Source organism: Protopterus annectens, chromosome 12.part0, assembly GCF_019279795.1.
Source record: "Protopterus annectens isolate FY-2018-M chromosome 12.part0, PAN1.0, whole genome shotgun sequence".
NCBI lineage: Eukaryota > Metazoa > Chordata > Ceratodontiformes > Protopteridae > Protopterus > Protopterus annectens.
In genome coordinates this window covers 1,094,681,420-1,094,700,540 of record NC_056746.1, presented here as the reverse complement: position 1 = coordinate 1,094,700,540, position 19,121 = coordinate 1,094,681,420, and the positions used below count along the sequence as shown (strand labels likewise).

The following is a 19,121-nucleotide window of genomic DNA, read 5'->3' as shown; positions in this document are numbered from 1 at the left end:
GAGCCAGAGCCTGGGTGTCAGATCCAAGGGAGTGGAACCTTTTTCATTTGCTTTTCTCACCCGGAGTTCCGTCCATTTTGGGTCTGGCTCCGATTCTCACGTTGGACCTGGGGAGACCAGCCTCCTTAGCTTCCCAAGAGGTCCGCTCTCCGGCGTTCGATGTGGTAGAAAGGGTTCTCTCCATCGGACTGAGACCCCTGAAAGACCCCTCTGACTCTGCCCGGAGCCCCTCACTTTGTGTACGGTCCACATTCTTACCAGAGGGGACAGCCCGTGCCCAAAAAGCCCCAGACAGTTCCCCTGGAGGAACAGATGGCTTACGAGTGCTCCCCTGTGAGCCCCACTGAAGATGTGCTTCACAAGCGTACGTACAAGAGGGGGCACTTGGACTCCCCCGAGTCCCTAACAGAGGGCACAGATTTAGATGGGGAGGGCTCCCCAAGATCACCTCCAGAGGATGTCTCCTTTGGAGAAATCATGGAGATCCTATGCCAGCGGGGAGGTTGGTATGCCCCCAAGCCCCCCTCTGAACCTGTGTTCCTGGAGGCTTCTGGCACGGGCCTACTTCCTGGGTGTCCCCTCCCGCGGATCCTTTAGGGGATTTGATCACCTCTTGGGCGTGGAAGGAAACGGATACCGTGGAGCCAATCCTAAAATGCCCTGAATAAGGTTCAAGTCCCTCCATTGATGGGCCTTCCTGGAACAAGGGCTCCCCAGTGGACACCATGGTGGTAGCAGCCACAAAGAGGGAACATCTCAGGAATGTTCCTCTGTCCAATCTCCTGACAGTCATGGATGATGGACCACCCAGGGAAGCGGGTGTATGCTTCAGCTACCTTCTCAATTAGGGTGCTGAATTACTTGGCCCATGTCACTAGACTCCCAGCGCGACCTAGTAAAGGAGCTGGAGGAGTCTTCCCCCAAGTCCAGATCACAGGAGGACAAGGCTTCGTTTTCTTCGAAAATGGCCACTTTGAAAGCAGTATCAAATACGTCCATGCAACTCATCTCTCCTATGCTATGGAAGCGGCTAGGGTGGCTGGGTCTAGAGTGTCTGAGGCGTAATGCCTGGCTCAGGTTGAGCCAATTTACTGAACCATTTAAGGCCTCCATTGCCAATGCCCCTTAATGACTGCTCGACACTTCAGTTAGACCCTCAAGGAGACTAGTTCAGAGTGAGGAGGACAGGAAGACACTGTCGTCGGGGATCCACTTCTCTAATCCTTTTCTCGGAACCAGAGAAGGCAAAAGATGTGGTTCTGGTAGTCTCAGTATTCATGGGACACTCAGGGCTGCTCTTCCCCTAGAGGCAGAGGGGGACAGAATGGACGCCAGGCCAGAGGCTGGGGGGGTCTGTGAAACTTTGAGTCTCAAAACATTCTCGGACAGACCCAGGCATCAACCCTGAGGGGTTGCCCAACTGCTCTACTCTGGAGACTGTCAGGGGACGATTGTCCTTGTGCTTAGTGGCATGGGAGTCCATAACGGACCGCTGGGTGCTTCAAATCCTATCCAGAGGATATTCTATCCCCTTCTTGGGTTGACCTGTATCTCCCGAACTACCTGGACTTTCCACCCACACAAAAGGAGGTAGCAGCACAGGAAATTTCCAAGCTGCTAGGAAAATGAGCCATCAAAACCGTCCCACTAGATCAGTCTGGATCGGGCTTCTACTCCAGGTTCTTTTTGGTGCCGAAGAAAATGGGAGACTTGAGGTCAATTCTGGACCTCTCTACCCTGAACCTGTCAGTTGCCAAAGAGAATATGTTCGTGTTTAACTGTTGCAGTCATTACATTTGGGTTATCTGCGTGCAGTAGCCCTCAGTCTGCCTGATTAACAAAGTCTTGGGTCCTGCGTCCGTTGCTGTCCCTTCCATGACGACAGGAGTATAAAACATGCAGCCGATGCCATTACATCAGTCTTTCTTGCCGTGCAGTGCCTGAAGCAGTAGCAGTTCGCAAGTGCCGGTCATCCGACTCCTGAAATTTTCGTTTTAAGAGGTTTCAGAACCGAAGTCTTCAACTAAAGCGAAGTACCCCGTTGGGGAAACTTTTTCTTGCTCCTTACCGATGTCAGTAAACGTTAATTGCATTACTTGTGGAAAACAAATACCTCAAAAGATTTTCATTCATACTGTATTCCTTGTCTAGGCATTGACCACGACGTACCTTGCTGTCAGTTTTGTGCTTTAAATAATCAGCGCACTATCCGTCTGTATATTTTTGCCTCTAAATATTTTGGTTCTCTGTTTAATTATCCAGAAATGTCATCTGTTAGCCATCTGACTACCGGGATTTTGAAAAAAAACGCAAAGATAAAAACAGGCCGCAGAGGTCCAAAACTGCCAACACTTCTCCTGAGCCAGTCACCAGTACTCTGGTGTTTTCGCAGCCCCTGATACCAGCTACTTCTGATTCGCAGGCCTCTACTGAGACCCATTCGGAGTCCGGTATGCCACGAGATGCTTCAATTATGAAACCTGTGGATGTCTCTACCTTGGATGGATCCGGAGCCACTGTGCAGGCACCGGCTTCATGGGGTGTATTAAGGTCTACGGACTTGCATATTAAGCAGAAGCCTCCTTCATTTAGGCCTAAATCTCGAACCATGCCTAAGAAACCAACGCTCAGGCCTCTATGCCTAAAAAACAAGTTATAAGAATGGCTGAAGATCTTGTAACTGTAATCAGGGAAGCCACCCTCCCCCTTCTAAGAGACCTAGGACTGAAGTTTATGAATATTCTGACCAGGATTCTGAGTCTTCTGATCTGGATTTGTCTTTATCTACTTATGAGAATTCTGATGCAGAGGACTGTATTCCCTCTGTTTCCTCTCCAGAGGATTTTTTCTTTTGGTGAAACCTTAATACTCTTAAGGGAGCATTTCCACTGGGAAAGCCAGGATTTTTCAGATTCAAAAAAGAGGCTATGGGATTTTTTACTACTGCCTCAGCATAGGCCTTTAGCTATTCCTCCTGTACTAGACATTGTTGATGCTTTTTCGGAAATTAGTTTGGCCCCTGATTCTTTGCCTCCTGCTCTCAGAAAACCTGACTGATATTACAGGGTTCCCGATTCACCAGAGACCATTTCACAGGGACCCAAGGGCATTAAGGCTTCTACTGCTAAAAATCCTACCCCTTCTGATAAGACTCCAGGGCACTGGATAGATGGGGTAAGAAGGTTTACACTTCTGCAACTTTGGCTATTAGGGCTTTAAACTGCCAGTTTCATATGTTGAAGTATCAGCAACATGTTATTGGATTGCTTAAACAGAAAATGTTGGTTCCTGACTGTGCGGAAGGTAAAGAATTCGAGGATTTAATGCATTCTGCTGAACAGGTTTGGAAAACATACTTTGCAGTGTGGAATTTGATTCATTAAAGGTTTCTTGCAGGGCCGCTGTTACTGGGTCTGTGCTCAGAAGGCATGCTTTGCTTAAGGAGCCATGTTTGCCTAATCGTGTTAAAGCTGAATTGTTGGATGCTCCCTTAAATTGGGACCACTTGTTTGGCAAAAAGGTGAGGAAGTTCTTAAAAAGATGGAAGATGAAGCTAAATCTATGCAAACTGTTAAAACATTTCTTAAAAGTTCAGCCTCCTAGATTTAGTAGGCACTGGCCCTCTAAGAATTGGTCCTTACCAGCCCCTTCCATGTCTTCTCAAGCCAAACCCAGACAGCAGAAACCCCAGGTTTCAGTCCCAGGGGACACGAGACTTAAGCAGTGGGGGGTTTCCACACCCAAATCAGGGAGTAGTAAGACTCCCCCCTATGGAAAACTGTCAATTACTTTTTTTTAAACTTCCCAAGCACTTCCCAACTGAATGCTCCTTTAGGCGGAAAGATTTGTCTGCAGACCAAAAACTGGGAACTTGTTACCCAGGACAAATGGGTTTTATAGTGTCCCAAGGGTACAGATTTCACTTCCACACCTTACCAACACCAAGTGAGTGGCCACATCTATCCCCAAATCAGTGTGCAGAGGCCCAAAATCAAGTATTCTCTCTCAAACATGGGGGCTATTCAGTTGGTACCAGAAGAGGAAAAGGGACAAGGTTTCTATTCAAGATTTTTTCTGGTACCCAGAAAAGGCAATACATGGCATCCTATCCTGGAGCTTTCTACTCTAAATACCTTTCTGGCGATTCCAAAATTCAAGATGCTGACTCTTCACCAGCTGCTTTCTATGCTAGGCAAAGATGCATGGTTGGCGACACTAGATTTAGATGAAGCATACCTGCACATCTTTATCAGGGAGTCTTGCAAGAAGATACCTACGCTTCAAAGCAATCTACATGCACTGTCAGTTCTCTGCACTATCCTTTGGCTTATGTAGTGCACCCAAGGTATTCACAAAGTGCCTAGCTCCAGTCATTGCATTCTGCAGGCAAAGAAATATTAAAGTATATCCATACCTGGACGATTGTCTAATTCGGGCAGAAAGCCGGGACATACTTTTGAATCATCTGGCCTGTGTTCAGAGGGTACTGACTTGTCTGGGGTACACCATAAATGAAAAATCACACCTGGTACCATCAAGTTATATTTGTGGGAGCAAGCTTGAATACAACTTCCCAGATGGCTTTCCTCACACCAGAGAAATGGACTAATTTGACAACCTACTTCAAACAAGTGGCCACAAAAACCCAGATGATGTTCGTGTTTCACTGTTGCAGTCATTACATTTGGGTAATCCTGCTGTGCGTCTGCTGCTGTCGCCCCTTCCCTGACGTCGGGTAGTCAGGGGTATAAAAGAAGCGGCCAACACCATTTTCTTCAGTCTTTCTTGCTGCGCAGTGCCTGAAGCAGTTCGCAAGTGCCGGTCGGCCGACTCCTGAAATTTTCGTGAGTTTCAGATCCGAAGTCTTCAATAAAGCTAAGTACCCTGTTGGTGAAACATTTGTCTTGCTCCAGACCGATGTCAGAAAAAGTTAATAATTGTATTACTTGTGGAAAGCAAATACCTCCTAAGGATTTTCATTCTTATTGTATTCCTTGCCTAGGCCCTGATCACAACGTTTCTGGTTGTCTGTTTTGTGCTAGATTTAACCAATGCACTATTAAGCGTCTGTATTCTTTTGCTTTAAAGTATTTTGGTAGCAGGTTTAATTATCCTGAAATGTCGTTTGATAGCTATCAGACTATCGAAGCTTACAAAAAACGCAAAGAAAAGGATAAAGAAAAACAACCGAGGTCCAAAACAGACTAAGCTTCTCCTAAGCCGGTTCTCAGGTATTTTTGCAGCCCCTGACACCAGCTACTTTAGAGTTGCAGGCCGCTACCGACTCCCACGTGGATACGCCAAGTATTGGAGCTGCTGAGCAGGTACCGGCTTCCGAGGGTGTATTCAGACCAAAACATCTTTACATTAGAACGACTTCAGCCTCAAAGATTAAAGCAGCTTCTAAAGCAAAGAAACTCGAGAGCCACGTGTACAGGCCTCTATGCCCAAAAAACAGATGATCAAGATGACCGAAGACCTGATTACCTTGATCAGGGGTTCCCATCCCCCTCCTAAGAGACCTAGGCAAGAGACGGACTACGAATCTTCAGATCAGGTTTCTATTTCTTCTGATTCTTCTAATCTGGGATATTATTTACCCCCCTATGAGGATTCTAATGCTGAAGAATCTGTACCTTCAGCATCCCCTCCTGAAGATTATTCCTTTGGGTAAACCTTGCATACCATGAGGGAGCATTTTCACTGGGAAAGCCAAGATTTTTCAGAATAAAAAAAGGCTCAGGGATTTCCTTTTACTACCACAGCATAGACCTCTAGCCATTCCCCCGTTAGACATTGTAGATGTGTTTTCGGAGTCTAGTTTGACCCCTGACTCCTTACCTTCAGCTCCTGTTAAGCCTGACTGATACTAGAGTTCCTGACTCTCACAAATTTCTTTTTAAAAACCCTGCTGCTGACCCAGAAACTATTTCAGAGGGTCCTAAGGGAGTTGAGGCCTCTACAGCAACCCCCCCCAGCCCCCTTTCTTCTTTTGGCTATACCTCTACTCTCACTATTCTCAAAAAGATTTTTGGTGTAATTGCTTTTTTGTTGGAGGTATAGCCTTGTATTATAGATTTAATTGCTTCCCATTAGCTGGGCACCTGACATCAGGGGCAAGAAAAACTGATGTAATGGCATCGACTGCATATGTTCTACCCCTGATGACCTGACGTCATGGAAGAAGACAGCAACCAACGCAGGACCCAAGACTTTGTTAATCAGGCCGACTGAGGGCTACTGCAAGCAGATAACCCAAATGTAATGACTGCAACAGTGAATACACTCGAGCATGTACATTTATGGTAAGTGTACACAACTGTACTTTCCGGATGGTCGCATGCAGCCCAATATGCTGTACCTGCAAGAGTGACTGGATGTGCTCGGATCTCCAGGATGCATATTATCACATAAAAATGCACAGAAGCTCCAGGAGGTTCCTCCGCTTCTGGCTAGGGGCCAATCATTATCCATTTTGAACCCTACCCTTTGGTCTCACCACAGCCCCCAGGGTGTTTACCAAAGTGATGGCGGTAATAGCTGCTCACCTGAGAATTCAGGGGATTCGGGTCTATCTGTACCTGGACTATTGGCTCCTCCCTGCTCCCATCAGGCGTCTACTTTCCCAAACCAGGGATTACTTTCTGACTCTTGCTTTGAGTTTGGGTATCACAGTCAACACATCCAAATCTCTACTAGAGCCTGTACAGATAATAGACTACATTGGTGCCAGGATAGACGCACTCCAGTGCAAAGTGTTCCTGACCTCTTAGAGAGTTCAAAACCTCAGGATGCATGTCTCACTGATTTACTATTCACACCTCCCGACTGCCGAATCAGTGTTGAGGGCTCTAGGCTCGATGGCGGCAACCGTAACTCTTGTTTGCTCGGCTACACACGTGGATTCTTCAGTGGACTCGATTCAGTGGTCCCTGTTGGAATTGCCACTAATCTATCCTATCCACCTAAGTAGTGTGTCTCTGTTGTCCCTCATATGGTGGATGAGCTCTCTGGATATTTTGGAGGGACTACCCTTTGTTCCAGCCCAAACCATAGTGACCATGGATGCCTCCCAACTCGAGTGGGGGGGCATTGTTCGGGCAGGACAGTCCAAGGCCTGTGGTCCCCCATAGAGACCAACTTGCACATCAATGTCCTTGAGATGAAGGCTGTTCTAGCATTGCAGGCCCTTCATGCCGTTCTTCCTCTGGGGGAGATTGCCATTCAATCAGACAACATGTCAGTAGTCTGGTGTATCGACAAACAGGGAGGGACCAGATCTTACCCCCTTTTGTCGCGAGGCCATGAGTGTGGGAATGGATGATCTCCACCGGTCACTTTCTCATCGCAGTGCACATTCTGGGACAGTCCAGCATTCTAGCGGATAGGCTGTCTCGGACCATTCTGATGTCTTACGAGAGTGGCCTCTGAATCTTTCAGTAGTGGAACAGATCTTCAACAAGTGGGGTCAATCTTGCTGTGATCTTTCGCATTTCCTTCCAACGCGAAGTGCAGCAGATTTTTCGCTCTTAACCCTCTGCTGGGGGAGTCTCCCAAAGACGCTCTAGTTCATGCTTGGCCTTCAGCCTTCTGTATGCTTGCCTGCCAGTTCCTCTCATTCAGAGGTTTCTGCAGAAAGCTTGTCAACTGGAGATTGAGGTGATCCCCATTGCCCCATTCTGGCCTCACCAGGTATGGTTTCCCTTTTTGTCTCACCTTATGGCTCCACCTTGGATCCTAGATCCCATTCAGGATCTGATGTCACACCCATCGGGAATGTCTCATCCCAGTCTGGACAGCCTGAAACTGTTGCACATGTTCTTCGGGTTTCATTGTTGCAGTCATTACATTTGGATAATCTGGCAGGCTGCCCTCAGTCGGCCTGAATAACAAAGTCTTGGGTCCTGCGTCTGTTGCAGTCTCCTCTTCCATGACGTCAGGTTGTCAGGGGTATAAAACATGCAGCCGATGCCATTTTAATCAGTCTTTCTTGCCGCGTAGTGCCTGAAGCAGTTCGCAAGTGCCGGTTGGCTGACTCCTGAAATTTTCGTTTTAGAGTTTCAGAACCAAAGTCTTCAAACTAAAGCTAAGTACCCCGTTGGGGAAACTTTCTTGCTCCATACCGACGTCAGTAAAAGTTAATTGCATTACTTGTGGGAAGCAAATACCCTCAAGGATTTTCATTTGTACTGTATTCCTTGCCTAGGCCCTGACCACAACGTGCCTTGCTGTCGGTTTTGTGCTAAATTTAACCAACGCACTATTAAGCGTCTGTATATTTTTGCTTCTAAATACTTTGGTTCAAGATTTAACTGTCCTGAAATGCCGTTGGTTAGCAATCAGACTACCAGAATTCACAAAAAAACGCAAAGAAAAAGACAGACTGTCTAGGTCCAAAACAAACTAAGCTTCTCCTAAATCAGTCGCCGGTACTCAGTGAGGCGCTTTCGCAGCCCCTGATGCCCCTACTTTTCAGTCGCAGGCCTCTACAGAGACCCATTCAGAGTCCGGTATGCCGTGAGATTCAAGTATTGAACCTGCGGATGTCTCCCTTGGTTGGGTCCGTAGCTGCTGAGCAGGCACAGGCTTCTGAGGGTGTTTTCAGCCTAAAGATTTGTATATTAAACAGACGCCATCATCAAAAACAAGGCCAAAACCAACTATGTCTTAAAAAGAAAATGATGCATGAGGCACAGGGGCCTAAAAACGTGGCTCCTGCATTTTTTTTAGACGTAGAAGTTGGTTTTGGCCTTGTTCAAAATGGCTGAGGATTTAATTACCTTGATCAAGGGTTCCCAACCCCCTCCTGCTAAGAGGCCTAGGCAAGGCACTGATTAATGTTCAGATCAGGTTTCCATTTATTCTGATCAGGAATTTTCTATTCCCCCTTATGACTGATGCAAAAGAATCCATCCCTTCTGCTTCTCCTGCTGAGGATTTTTCTTTTGAAGAGACTTTGCATGCCTTAAGGGAACATTTTCATTGGGAGAGTCAGGATTTTTCAGAATCCAAAAAGAGGATTGGGGATTTTCTTCCTCAGCATAGGCCTTTGGCTATACCTCCTGTTCTAGACATTGATTGTTTTCTCGGAATCCAGCATGGCTCCTGATTCCCTGCCTCTGGCTCCTACTAAGCCAGACAGATATTACAGGGTTCCTGACTCCCACAGGTTTCTTTTCAAAAATCCTACTGTTGACCCTGAAACAATTTCTCAGGGTCCCAAGGGTGTTGAGGCTTCTACTGCTGAAAATCCTACCCCTTCTGATAGAGACTCCAGGGCACTGGATAGATGGGGTAAGAAGGTTTATACGCCTGCAACCCTGGCAATCGGGGCTTTAAACTGTCAAATTTCATATGCTTTAATATCAACAGCATGTCATGGGCTTACTGAAACAGAAAATGATTATTTCTGATTGTGTGGTAATTAGTTACAGGATTTATTGCATTCACCTGAACAAGTTGGAAAGCATACTTTGCAATGTGGTTTTGATTCCTTGGAGGCCTCCGTAACTGGATCTGTAATGAGGCATGCTAGGCTCAAGGAGCAAAATCTGCCTGATCATGTTAAAGCTAAATTATTGGATGCTCATTTATAGCAGGATAGTCTGGTAGTAAGGCAGAAGAAGTTTTGAAAAGATGAAGACAAAGCTAAATCTATGCAAACTGTAAAAGATTTTTTGCAAGTGCAGCCACCCAGGTTCTGTAGGCACTGGCCTACTAAGAATTGGTCCTTTCCAGTACCCAACAGAGCTGCTCAGGTCAAACCCAGACACTCCAAAGGCTCCAGGTTTCAAGTTACAAGGATCTTACAGGACAAAACAATGGGGTGCCTCCACCTTCAAATCAGGAAGTAGCAAAGCACCACCCTACGGTAAACAGTCTCAATGACTTCCCTCTGCCATTTCCAAGCACTTATCTTTTGGCAGCCCCTTTGGGGACTTGCATTTCATGCTCAAAATTGGCATCTATTTACCCAAGATAAGTGGGCCTTAAATATTGTATCCCAGGGATACAGATTTCATTTCCACATCGCTGCCAATTCCAAACGGATGGCCAGATCTGCCTCCAAATCAGTGGGCAGAGGCCCAGAAACAAGTCATGTCCCTCATGGATATGGGGGCTATTCAACCAGTACCAGAAAAGGAAAAAGGACAAGTTTTTATTCAAGACTTTTCCTGGTACCCAGAAAAGACAAATCATGGTGTCCAATTCTGGACTTATCCATTCTGGACTTATCCATTCTAAATACTTTCCTGGACATTCCAATTCCAAAATTCAAGATGCTGACTCTACAACTACTACTGCCTATGCTAGGCAAGAATGCCTGGTTGGTAACTCTAGACTTAAGAGGCTTACCTGCATATCCCAGTCAGGGAATCTTGCAGAAGATACCTCCGCTTCAAAGCAGGCTATTTCCATTACCAGTTCTCTGCACTGCCCTTTGGCTTACCTACTGCGCCCAGGGTCTCCACAAAGTGCCTGGCACCAGTGATTGCATTTTGCAGACAAACATCCAAATTTGTCCTTATCTGGACTAATCTTAATTCAGGCAGAGGATAAGGGCACTCCAACATCTGGCATTTGTAAAAAGGCTTCTAACATGCCTGGGGTTACACCGTAAACAAAAAGAAATCACAACTGGTACCCTCTCAAATTACATTCTTGGGTGCAAGCTCGAATACAACTGCCCAGATGGCTTACCTCACGCCAGACAAGTTCAGTTGATGATATACTTCAAGTGGCCACAAAAACCCAGCTATCTGCAAGTAATTTCTGCAGGCTTTAGGGTTCAAGGCATTCTACTAATTCCATATGCAAGACTGCATATGAGGAAACTTCAATGGTACCTAAAAAGCTTATGGAGTCAACATTGTCACAGCCTGGAAACAATGATTCCTCTCATTCCTTGCCTGCAACCAGAGTTCCTCTGGTGGGCAGAGGCCCGTCACCAAAACAAGGGACTGTTATTCATTCTACCCCCTGCCACCCAAACCCTGACTACAGACTTGGACTATGCTTGGGGGGGCCCATCTGGCAGGGAGATGCATTCAGGGTGAATGGAGCCCAAATCAAATGCACCTACATAAGAAAGAAATGCTAGCTGTACAGAATGCTCTGACAGCCTTCAAGGACTTCCTTCATCCAGGACAACACCACAGTTATGTGGTACATAAACAAGCAGGGTGATACCCACGCCTACCCCCTTTGCAGACTAGCCATGGCCTTCTGGAACACGGCATTGACTTACCAAATACATCTGCAAGCTCAGTTCCTTCCTGCCAGGAAAACAAAATACTCTGGCAGACCTAAGCAGAAATCTTATGGACCCACACAAATGAAAACTGGATCCACAAATCTTCATGTTGACACAAAAATGGGGGAGCCCAGACATAGATCTTTTTGCCTCTCCCCACAATTATCAGACAAATTCTGCGCGAGAATTCATCAAAAAAAAAGCTTGAAAAGTGGATGCTGTGTTCTTCAGCTGGAAAAACCTATCCATCTATGCTTTAACTCCTCTGCCTCTACTCTCCAAGGTTTTACTTAAGACAGGAAATGCCAAAAATGATGCTGATTGCTCCAGACTGGCCTCTCCAACACTGGTACCCGCTTCTAAAGAATGTCGCACCTTCCTCCATGGTACTTGCCTCAGACACCTAATCTATTGTCTCAGCAGAACTATCAAATTCTGCACACACTGCTCCAAACTCTGAATCTTGCAGCATGGCTAAGCAACTAATTTTACAAATCACATCTTTCTCCGTAAACTTGTGATGGATGTCATTCTGGAGGCTAGAAGGTTTAGTACTAGAAAATCTTACGTTGACAAGTGGAAGAGATTCTATGCCTGGAATCAAGCACAAGGAATAAACAGCAATGCCCAGTATTCCTCATTCTGCAATATTTAACTGAGATGCTGCTCAAGGGCCTATTCTTTTCTATAAGAATCCATGCCTCTGCCATCTCAGCTCATTACAATGGAGCCTCCTCTCTTCTCATCCCCTGCTAAAGCAATACCTCAGAGGGGCCAAAAATTTGAAACCTCCCAGGAGAGCACAGACTCCTGCATGGGACCTCCAATTTTGTGCTGGGAAAAACTCACCCTACCTCCTTTTGAACCAGCTGCTACTGCAGACACAAAATATTTCTTGGAAGACAGCCTTTCTTTTAGTAGTAACTTCAGCTAGAAGGATTTCAGAACTACAGGCTCTCATGGCAGTGGAGTCTTTCATTATCTTTTATCCGGACAGGTTGGCCCTCAGGACCAATCCTTTTATGCCTAAGGTGGTATCCAGTGTGGCTCTTAACCAGACCATTCATCTGCCAACTTTTTTCCCAAATCCGCAGAACAAGGGGGAGTGGATTCTGCATTCATTGGATGTACACAGACAACTAAGATTCTACTTAAACAGGACAAAGTCTCCAAGTCTGAGCAACTACTGGTGGTATTTGCTGCAGGGGCTGAGAGGAAGGCGATGTCAAAGCAGACTATTTCAAAATGGATAAGCCATTTAATTTTTCTGTTACATGCAACATGGTAAACCCCAAGGGGATCAGATCCCATTCCATCAGAGCTGCATCTACTTCTGCAGCTTTTCTCAGAGGGGTTCCTACCAGACAAATTTTAAAAGCTGCTACTTGGAGCTCAGTTCATACGTTCACAAAACATTACCACTTACATCTCTTTTCTAAATCCAGGGCAGGCTTTGCCACTGCTGTCCTGCAGGGCCTTATAGCTGCTCCTAATGCTGTATAATTCCATCCACCCATCCATAGCTTTGGGATTCTACCCAAATGTAATGACTGCAACAGTGAAACATGAACATAGTATAGTTGTGTACACTTAACATAAATGTAGATGTTAGAGTGTATTCACTGTTGCAGTCAGTCTGGGTTACCCACCTGCTTTACCCCCTTTTTTTCTATTCTAAATTATATATGTGTCTGTGTGTATGTGTGTATATATGTATGTGTATGTGTGTATATATATATATATATATATATATATATATATATATATATAGATATATATATATAGATATATATATATAGATATATATATATGTGTGTGTATATAAAAAAATTTTTTTTTTTTTTTTTTTTTTACTACCCATTTGGGGGGCACCTGACATCTGGGACAAGAAAAACTGATTAAAATAGTGTCTGCTGCATGTTTTATACCCCTTATGACTTGACGTCATGGAAGAGGAGACAGCAACTGACGCAGGACCCAAGACTGTTATTCAGGCCGACTGAGCCCAAATGTAATGACTGCAACAGTGAATACACATCTACATTTATGGTAAGTGTACACAACTGTACTTTCGTGTGATTCCCGGACTTTTCTCCTCAGTTAAGTCTATTTTGGTAGCTGCTCGTAAGTTCTCAACCAGAAAGGTTTATTGCAGCAAGTGGAAATGTTTTTCTTTCTGGTCCTCTCAGAGGAGTTTAGATCCTTTCATTGCTCCTATTTCCACTATTCTTGACTTCCTAGCTGATGTTTTCCAGTATGAAGCTAGTTCTTCTACTGTCAAATTTCAGTTGGCTGCCATTTCTCATTGTCATGTGGGTGAGAATTCTGCATTCTTGGCATCTTCTAGACTGTGTAAAGCTTTTATCAAAGGCACCTTTTTCCTACAGCCCCCCCCCCCCCGGTCAAAGATCCTGTCCCCCTGTGTGACCTTACTATGGTTCTCCAAACTCTTGTCGCTCCGCCTTTCGAGCCTGCCGCAACTGCAGATTTAAATTTCTATCGTGGAAAACAGCCTTTCTGGTTGCTGTTACCTCTGCTAGAAGGGTTTTGGAATTACAGGCCTTGTCCATCAAATTTCCGTATATGATTTTTCATAAAGACAATTTCCCTTTGAACTATCCCATCTTTTCTTCCTAAGGTAGCGTCACCAGTCCGTATCAGACTATAAATTTGCCTGTGTTCTTTCCCAATTTTACCAACAGGATGGATTACAAGCTACACATGTTGGATGTTCATAGACATTTACGATTCTATTTACACAGGACAAAAAAATCTTTGTTAATCTGTTCAATTGTTTCCTTCTATAGACCCTTTTTAGCAAATCTATTTCCAAGGTTGCTATAGCTAGATGGATTTCTTCATGCATCCTACAGGTCTATAAGGACAAAGGCAGTTTTCCTCCAGGTCAGGTTAAAGCTCATTCCACTAGGTCCATGGCTGTGTCTGCAGCTTTCTGGTCTAGCTTTCTGGTCTAGTGTCTTTGGATGACATTTGCTCTGCAGCTACTTGGTCCTCATCTCATACATTTATTTCTCATTACAAATTGGATTTGACCTCTAGAAGGAGAGCATCCTTTGGCTCCGCAGTGCTCCAGAATATCCTTCCATGAGGGCCTCCAGGGCGTTTAGCTGGGTTCTCTGTCCCCACAGGTTGAAGACTATATCAAGTAAACTACTACAGATAAGTTGTGTACTCACCATAACCTTCCATCTGAGTAGTTGTACTTAATTTTTCTTCAGCCGTCCCTCCCTCTTTCCCCCGGACCTTGGCGCTTGTTTAGCCTATGGGCTGCAGTATAGGTCACAAGTATGTTATCTGGTTGGGTTCTTAAGTACAAGTTCAGCAAACTATCTGGGGCTGGATTATCTGGGGCTGGATGGCAGTGGAGGAGTATTGTGGGTAAGGGGAGGAGTCTGGAGCTCTGAGGTGATGCTAGTAGTAATTGCAGACTCAAATCCGATACGGATCCTTATTCCCACAGGTTGAAGACAACTACTCAGAACGCTATGGTGAGTACATAACTTTTTTTCTTCTGCTTTATCTGTTCTTCAGACATCCTTCCTGTAGCTTTGGGAATTCTTCCAAGCAGTTGTCACTGAAACAGTGAAATACTAACAATTCGGTTGTCTGTCTGCTGTTGGGAGTATCCTTTTTCCTCTCTGTTATAACTGGTTGGGCTCTCTTGTATTTCTCTTTCACGGCCCCCTTGGGTGTTTTACCTAACCCTGCCAGAACAGTATGGGTGGGATGTGCACCTGGCTTAGGTGGGTGGGATTCTGTCTTGTGTGGACAATAAAGACCAGAGGAAATGGCACCAGCTGATAGCCGTTATACCTTGATGGCCTTAGTGTCTGAGGGGAGGGCATCTGCTGGGCAAGTAGGAGGGGAACAAATCTCTGGTATTCGGTCATCCAAGGGCTTCCACAGCAGGAAATTCCCAAGTTGTTACTACTAAAACAGTGAAGACACACTAACGTTTGCATTTAGGGTAAGTAGAAAGTACTGTTTCATGCTCTGTAAAGCAGATCTCTAGATTTGTATGCACTTGCACTGTTTGAGAAACTTAGTAATGCTAATGCAGAATTTTGATGCAGAACTTGGTCTTGACTCTACATCATATTTTTTTTCAGGATTTTATGAGACAAGCTGGTGAAGTAACATATGCAGATGCTCACAAGGAACGCACAAATGTAGGTGTCATAGAATTTAGGTCCTACTCTGACATGAAACGAGCTTTAGATAAACTTGATGGCACAGAGATTATTGGTAGAAAAATAAGGTTGATAGAAGATCGACCACACCGCAGGCGTTCCTATTCTGGAAGCAGCTCAAGGTAATTTTGTTAATGAGTTTGTTGAATTTGTAACATTTAATACTGATTTCTTGTACATAGCACCTTTCAAATATTTTTTGGTAGTATGTTAGTCTGTCAGACATTTGTATTGCTAGGACGACATGATATGGCGGTCTGAAATATTTGATAGTTTTTGCCGTGTATACTTTCTTTGAGGGTAGCAGTTGATTTTGCATCTCTTGGCAGTATTAGCAGTTTGCAGGCAGATGCATGCTGCAAGCCATGTCCATCACCAATCCTTGGGTAATAGGCTAAACTTCCTAATCTGTGATGCTATATACCCACTTCAACCATTGAACTTAGTTTGCTCCTCTCCCTCCCTGAAAGTCTGAAGTGCCCCAAGATTAACTTTTCATCATGTTAGCAAATCATCATTAGTGCAAAGGTTTTTACTTCACTGATCAATTTCCTGATATGAGAGATGACCGGAGCCTAAGTTTACATAATTAAACTATATGCTGTTACAAGAGTCACTGTAGCAGTAAATGTAGAGTTTACAAAGCTGCAGCCATTTTTTTTTTCCTGTAGCTGTCCTGTTCCCCTGTGAAACCAAAGTCTGGTAGCTTCCTTGCATAAAAGCTGGTGTTTAGGTGTGAGGCTCTCTTAGGGTAGTGATCTGATCTTTCCATTCATCACTGATGGGTTTGGTTCCGAGCCCTCGGAACAGTCTGCCTTTTTACCAAGCTCGCACCAGCCAAAAATCGAGTTAAGTCTCTACCCAGAATGCCCTTCTCCCTGTTGCCTCAGATCTCGTTTGCCATGTAGCCGTAAAGCCTCGTTTCAGCCGAGCTCTCAGCTAAGGGCAACTTTTTTTGATATTTGTGAAATTTTGGACATCATGTTTTATTAAGCAATTAATATTTCTGATGTCTTTTCTTCCGTCTGACCTTTGGCTTTTCCAGTCTACCTGTAGTTACCATTAGTACACTTTCAAGTACCATTGTTGGTACGGCCTTTCCTCCTTTACCCTTGTGGTATTTCTTCAATACCTTAGTTGGTGTTTAACCTATTAGCTGACTTTTATTCAGGTGTTTCCCTTTTCTCTATCAAACCAGTGTATTGTTATATTTGTGACTTTTTTGAACAGAGTTGACTTTGATTATAGTTGGATTGTACAGTTGGCCTGTGGTGGTTTTTTCTATCAAAATGTTGGATAAGGGTACTTCAGGTTTTAGAGATTTTAGTTCATGTAAGGGCAAGTTACCTTACAGTGATTCTCAATGGTTATGTATACTGTTTGGGAGTGTCCCACCTTCGTGCAGCCTCCATGTGACATTTGTCAGTTTTAGTCAACGCACTCTTAATGAGCACAAAAATAAACTTCTGAAAGGGTTACTCAAGTCTCCCGTCTCAGAGGCCATTTCTGCACTGGAAGCCTCAACCACTCCAAAGGACAAAAAGAGATCCCACTCCTTCACTATCAGGTGATCAGAGCAAGCCTTGGGAAATCAAAGGTCCCGAAGTTATCTTAGGAGTGTAAATCTTCCTCTTCAGCTCTGTCTTCTTTGGCTCCACCCATCTCAAAACCGTCGATACTGGTGCCTGTTCTGGCACCGGTTCTGCTGGCACCGATACTTTAGTACGTCTATTTCGATTGGCACCTCTGGCCACCGGCTCAGGGCACACCTTCGACTAACACCATTCGTATCCATTTTGGAACAGACTGTTTTGGCTGAGTGCCAGTTTGGCGCAGAGCTTTGTACCGACCTCTCTGGATTTGACCTCTTTACTTCCGGTCTCAAAACTAGAGACTTCAGTGCTGGCAGACCTTGCACCATGGACCAGATACTCCCCCTCCATAGATCCGTTTGTGCCAAGCATATAGCCCCTTTATTGAACGTCCAGACTCACTGTCTGGAGTATCCACTAGGTCCACTAGGAGCCTTTCTGAACACAACGTGGTGCATCTTGTAGACCAGTTGTTAGCCAAGGGGATTCCCTCGCTTTTCAAGACCCATCCACCTGCAGGTCTTGGGTTGCCTTGTCCACTGACTCCATCTTGCACTCTTCCTTCCATCTTTGTTCAAACCACCTGCTCCAACATCCTTCTTGGAACCAATCTCCTTGGCACCTACGTTGGATTTCACTCCCTCTTAGAGTTTGTCCCTTTGGTCTTTGGTTCCCATTGAACCAGTTCTTAGTCTGGGGATTGGGGAGCGGTGCGTCGGCCTGGGGTACGGAGCCTCTTCTCTCCTTAGTTCCGCCCTCTGTGCCGATGGTCGCGCCCACACCGATCCTGCGATCTGTGGGGCGGGTTTGTCGGAGCCACGTGTGACCCCAGTCCTGAAGTTGTCTTTCTCTGTTCCGGCTCCCATCCCTCTTCGGGCAGGCCTGCTTTCCACATGATGGAGAGGGCTCTTGCTTTGGCAGCGCACTCTGTCGGAACACCAGTTTTCACCCCCTGAGCTGCAGCTCACAGACCATCCACCCCCACCCCCACCCCCACCCCCACGGTCACCTCCTGATTGTCTCCTTTGGAGACATCCTGAAATGTTAAAGCAGAGAGGCTTACTGAAGCCCACCAACCCTTTGCCTGAGGAGTCCATGTTCCTGCAGGCTTTTCGTGCTCAGCCCTTCTACCTCTTGGGTGACCCTGCCTGACTAGCTCTTCTTGCAGCGTGCTTGGAAGAACCCTGATTCCATTGAGGCAATCCTCTGAGACCACACAATTTTCCCCTCCCAAGGAGAACCCGCATTGGTCCAAAGGGTTACCAGATGATGCTATCGTAGTGGTGGAGGCCACGAAAAATGACTGCTGAGGAAAGTCCTGCTGTCCACCCACACAACAGGGAGTCCCAGGTGGTGGACAGACTTGGGAAGCGTGTTTTGCATCAGGGACCTTTGCCATGTGGTCCCTGAATTATGTGGAACATTTTTACGAGGTTCCAGAGGGACATTATCTCCGAATTCTCTGTCCCTGACCTCATCAGACAACTGTCCTCAGCGTCCCAAAGTTGGCCTCACAGCTCGCAACACTGGAATCTGTATCCCAACTCGTCCATGAGGTTGCTGTCTCATGCGATCGAAGGGGCAGCTAGAGCAGTGGGTTCGGCATTGAGGTGTCTTGCCTGGATGCGCATTTGTGACCTCGCAGACCCCTTTAGGTTTTCCTTTCTAAATGCTCCCATCGAAGCTTCATCCCTTTTTGGCTCCAAAGTAAAGGACACATTAGCCAGGTGCGAGCAAGATGGAAAGATCCTGTCTCCCATAGGCCTATGGTTTTCCAGCCCTCACCATATTTTCTCCAGGAATCAGAGGAGTGGAAATATGTGGCATAAGAAATCTCAGGGTCCCTTTCGTTCTGCATGTGGTAACTCCCAGAGGCAAAGGAGGTAACCATTCCGGAAGATGCCCTTAGAGACGGGGGGGGGGTCCTTGTAAACAAGGCTCCAGGGAATGTTCTTCATGTTTCATTGTTGCAGTCATTACATTTGGGTTATCTGCTTGCAGGTAGCCATCAGTCGGCCTTATTAACAAAGTCTTGGGTCTTGCGTCAGTTGCTGTCCCTTCCAT

General features: G+C 45.6%; 1 protein-coding gene across 2 annotated transcripts in view; it reads left to right on the top strand.

Moving 5' to 3' along the window:
• Positions 1–19,121, top strand: part of SRSF6 (serine and arginine rich splicing factor 6) — an 826,370-nt gene that overhangs the window by 504,302 nt on the left and 302,947 nt on the right. For both annotated transcript variants that reach the window (XM_044090109.1, XM_044090110.1), the window contains exon 4: positions 15,385–15,587. In XM_044090109.1, coding sequence (XP_043946044.1) covers positions 15,385–15,587 — 203 coding nt within the window. The remainder of the gene's footprint in view (positions 1–15,384; positions 15,588–19,121) is intronic.